Source organism: Rhincodon typus, chromosome 31, assembly GCF_021869965.1.
Source record: "Rhincodon typus isolate 14 chromosome 31, sRhiTyp1.1, whole genome shotgun sequence".
NCBI classification, from domain to species: domain Eukaryota; kingdom Metazoa; phylum Chordata; class Chondrichthyes; order Orectolobiformes; family Rhincodontidae; genus Rhincodon; species Rhincodon typus.
In genome coordinates, this window is record NC_063362.1 from 21,023,492 (window position 1) to 21,027,901 (window position 4,410).

The 4,410-nt window shown below is 44.5% G+C and overlaps 1 protein-coding gene across 1 annotated transcript in view; it reads right to left on the reverse strand.

Annotated features, from left to right (window-relative positions):
* Nucleotides 1-3,173, reverse strand: part of LOC109914720 (rho guanine nucleotide exchange factor 19-like) — a 9,290-nt gene extending 6,117 nt beyond the window's left edge. Inside the window, exons 1-2 of the mRNA XM_048615248.1 lie at nt 3,092-3,173; nt 1,170-1,328 (exon numbers count right to left, since the gene is read on the reverse strand). Coding sequence (XP_048471205.1) covers nt 1,170-1,328; nt 3,092-3,156 — 224 coding nt within the window. The 5' untranslated portion in view covers nt 3,157-3,173. The remainder of the gene's footprint in view (nt 1-1,169; nt 1,329-3,091) is intronic.
* Nucleotides 3,174-4,410: the final 1,237 nt, after the last annotated feature.

Here is a 4,410-nt window from a genome sequence, read left to right on the forward strand (position 1 = left end):
TACTTTGTTATCTCAGATTCTCCAGCATCTGCAGTTCCTGCTATCTCCTGACCTGAAATGTTAGCTTTCCTGCTTCTCTGATGCTGCCTGGCCTGCTGTGTTCCTCCAGCTCCACACTGTGTTATCACTGGACCCTCAGGCTGGTGCCACTCCTCCTTCGTGCCAGGTCACAGCCAGAGGAGCAGCTGGGCTGCTTTCCCCTGGGGAAATCATCCATCCCCCTTCCCAAAAAAAGTGTAAAAAAAAAGATATTGAGCACAAAAACCAAGTGAGACCAGGTGAGGTGCCAGGAGCTGGATTCAAGAGCTGATAGTTGCTTAGACTCACAGCCCACACTCCCAAAATCTAACTCACTGGAGACCACATGGCATGTGTAGAATTGTTAACTCAGGCCTCAACCTTTATCAGGATGGGACTAGCCTCTCATACTTGTCCCCAGGAGCCAGCAGCTGGGTTTTCACAGCTGGGTCTCTATCCCTGAGCGTTTTTCTGACAACGCATGGAATCACCAAACCCCCGAGAAACAGTTCAGTTTTAACACAGTGTCCCTTCCACCCAGGTGTGCACCCGGTGAGAACCTTCGCTTTGACACTAATGTTGTGCAAATGTGCGGTGAATTTGAGCAGGGGCTCAGGCTTGTTGCAGGACTGAAGGTCTCAGCGAGTTAAAAATTATTGAACAATAGAACAGGAATCATTCTCTGGGCTCTGGCTCCCTGCGGACTTGCCAGACACCAGAACAAAAGATGGCTGGTCAATTATTGATCATGAACAAGCTTGTCAACTGGGTCTACGCCGGTTCATAAACAAAAACACAAATTGCTGACGAAACTCAGCAGCAGTGAAGAGAAACAGAGTTAACGTTTCGGGTCCAGTGACCCTTCTTCAGAATTAGCAGTCACTGTACTCAAAACATGAACTCTGCTTTCTCTCCACAGACCTGCAGAGTTTCACTACCATTTTTCTGTTTTTGTTTTAGATCTTCGGCACCTTTGTTTCAGTTTGTTTTACTTTGGTGGTGTCATGTCTTTTTGTTTATCTTGATAGAAAAGGTCCAGTAAAGGGATGGATTCAAAGAGCAGGTTAATTAGGAGTCCCATACCAACATCAATTCAATACCGCTCTGCAATGGCAGTTACTGCTCTCTCAGCCCAGTGCTGGCTTACTCACTCAGTGCGGGCTCGCAACAAGATCTGCTGCTTCACATGACACTTCTCAAGCAGCTGTAAGTGGAAGACGTGGCCTGGGATCCCGTGCACCTTCATGTTCAGGTCCTTCGCCCGCAGCTCCTGGGTCTTGGCGTGTACAAAGACAGCAAATTTCCCTGTACTGAGGGAGACAGAGTTTCAGTCAGCAGCCACTTGTACCCACATTCATTTAAGTTGCCAAGTTCATTAAAATGACCTTCTCCAGCCTTGGAGGAGGTTGGAGCGCAAATTGATTCCTTTTTTTTCTGATTCCAGACAACAGCAGGAAGCAGCACACATGCAAGCATTGAAGTACCGAGGGATAGAGTTGTGGGAAGGGGGCCCAAATAGGACTGAAACAAGAAACATTTCAACTCTCTGTTGCTCAAAACTCCCTTCTCAGATATTTTGCTCCCAAGTTCCATCCTTCGCTCACCTTCATCTTGTCCACCTTTGCCTCTCCTTGTTTTCCCTTCCTCAATTTCCCTGTTTCCAATTATGAAGAAATTTCCATTTTTGGTCCCATACTATTCATTACAAACCCATCAACCACGACAGTCACCTTGATCACACTACCTCACAACCTGCTTCCTGCAAGGACTCCATTCTATTCTCCCCAGTTTCTTCCTCTCCTTCATATTCGTGCTGATGTTGCCACCTTCCACAATGTTACTTCCAACATGTCTTCCTTTTTCCTCACCAAGAACTTGCTCTCACACCCACTATGGGTGACAGAGCCGTTAGTCACGTCCGACCCACTCCCTGTACTTCCCCACTCGCCTCTTCACGTCCCTCTCAGAACATTGATAGTGTGGCCCTCCACCTCATTTTCCATCCCCTAGCCTCCGCATTCAAAGCATCATCATCTGCCATTTCTGTCATAGGATACCACCAAACAAATCTCCCCCTGTCAGCGTTCTGCAGGGACCTGTTCCCTCTGTAAAGCACTCTTACATCACTCCTACCAAACACTGAGTAAGAGATAACTTTGCGGCACACCTCGACTCTGTTGGAACGAACCCGGCCTGACAGTCAGTAGCCATTTCAAAACAACATCTCACTGTCACGTTAATATTCCTGTCCTAGACCTGCTGCAGTGTTCCGGTGAAGCGCAACACAAGCTGAAGGAACTGCACCTCACTTTCCCCTTCAACAGTTTACAGCCTTCAGTTCTCAACACTGAGTTCAAACACCTCAGAGCATGAACACTCTCCTCCACTTTGATTACCCACCTTCCATCCATCCATCCCTTCTGCCACGTGGAAACTTGTTTGCACAGGTTTGTTCAAAGTAGAACTAATCTATCTTTTGCTATAACACCCACCATTAACATCTAAACTGCATCTCTATCCCTTCTCTACTGTCATTAGCACTTCCTGTGCTCTGGGGCATCTTCCCCACTTGCTCCTCCAACCCCCATTTTCTCGACAGCATACAAACCATCAGTTCTCCAGATCTTTCGGTTTTGAAAACTTATATCAAACTCAAAACTTTAACTCTGCATCTCTCTCCACGAATGCTGCCAGACCTGCTGAGTTTCTCCAGCAATTCTCTTTGTTCGTTTTAGACCTCCAACACCTACAGTATTATATCCTTTTCTTGATGGTTCTGTTATTTACAGAATGCAATGTTACACGGGTCTGCCTCCTATCCACCATATCCAATATCCTGAGCAGTTCCTCTTTATACCTCTTTTGAAGGAATGGTAAACAATTAAACATCCCCTGTAAAGGCATGCTTCCATGTTACTGCAATTAAAAAAAACAGAAACATCAAAGTAACTTATTAAATTACAATTTGTTACTGAGTACAGTCTGTTTTTATATATGTTCAAGATGCTTAATTAATGACTATTCTCCAATTCTTAATCCTTAACAATACAATTAGAATAACTAACTAACTAACATTTTGATGTCCTTTTCTCCTAACTTCTGACAATAAAGTTCCATTTCTTCTCTTTTCCTACTCATCCACTGGGATTTGAACCCTGTTTAACTGAAAACATTGTTCCCAAACTAACTTTGTCAATTCCCTTTAGTTCTAACTGTGGAAAGTTTCAATTAAGTGACCTTGCAACCTCCTCTTTTCCAGTAAATATACTCAACCTTCTTTAACCTCTGCAAATAATTTCAATTCCTGATGTTCAGTTTGTGACTGTGGTTGGTCTGTGTATTGCTCAAGGACTTGATTTCAATCCAACTGTCAAGAGTCCTTTTAAATAAATCAGCATCAGCAGCCCTTGTTTTGCTCCAGCTTTTTTTGTCCCCTCTGGTTTTCTCTTTTGGGATTCAGGATCCCTCTGGCTCCTCCCTGTCCCTGATGCAGTGACTGAGTGACCAACAGTACGTGACTGGCATATGTACATGTCTATCCTGAGACTGTACGAATATTCTGCAGAACACCCCTGGGGCGTTTTTTTTAAAAATTCATTCATAGGGTGAGGGTGTTGCTAGCCAGGCTGGCATTTATTGCCCAGAGGGCAGTTCAGAGTCAACCACATTGCTGTGGGTCTGGAGTCACATGTAGGCCAGACCAGGTAAGGATGGCAGTTTCCTTCCCTAAAGGATATTAGTGAACCTGATGGGTTTTTCCCCAACAATTGACAATGAATTCACTGTCTTTGTTAGACTCTTAACTCCAGATATTTATTGAATTCAAATTCCACCATCTGCCATGGCAGGATTTGAACCTGGGTCCCCAGAACATTACCTGGGTCAACAGTCCAGCAATAATACCACTAGGCCGTCGCCTCCCCCAGTAAGTTACACATGCCGAGGTAGGGGAGGGTTGTAGCTGCCCGCCTCTGATCTGCTACTTTGTGGGATGCAATTTCTGACAATATTTTTAGAATATCATCTTGCTGCCCTGGTGTTTTATTGAGTGGCTTTGATGTTTTTGGTTTTTATTGCAATAATTTGGAAGCGCCTTTTAAAGGGGTTGTTTAATTGTTTAGCATTCCTTCGAAAGAGGTATAAAGAGGAACTGCTCAGGACACTGGTGTAGTGGATAGGAGACAGACCCATGCAACACTGCATTCTGTACAAAACTAAACCATCAAGAAAAGGATATAGCACTGCTAATGCTGGAGATCTAAAATGTACACAGAGAATTGCTGGAGAAACTCAGCAGGTCTGGCAGCATTTGTGGAGAGAGAAGCAGAGTAAACGTTTTGAGTCCGATATGACTTTTCAAAACTGAAGGGTTTGGAGAATTGATAGTTTGCA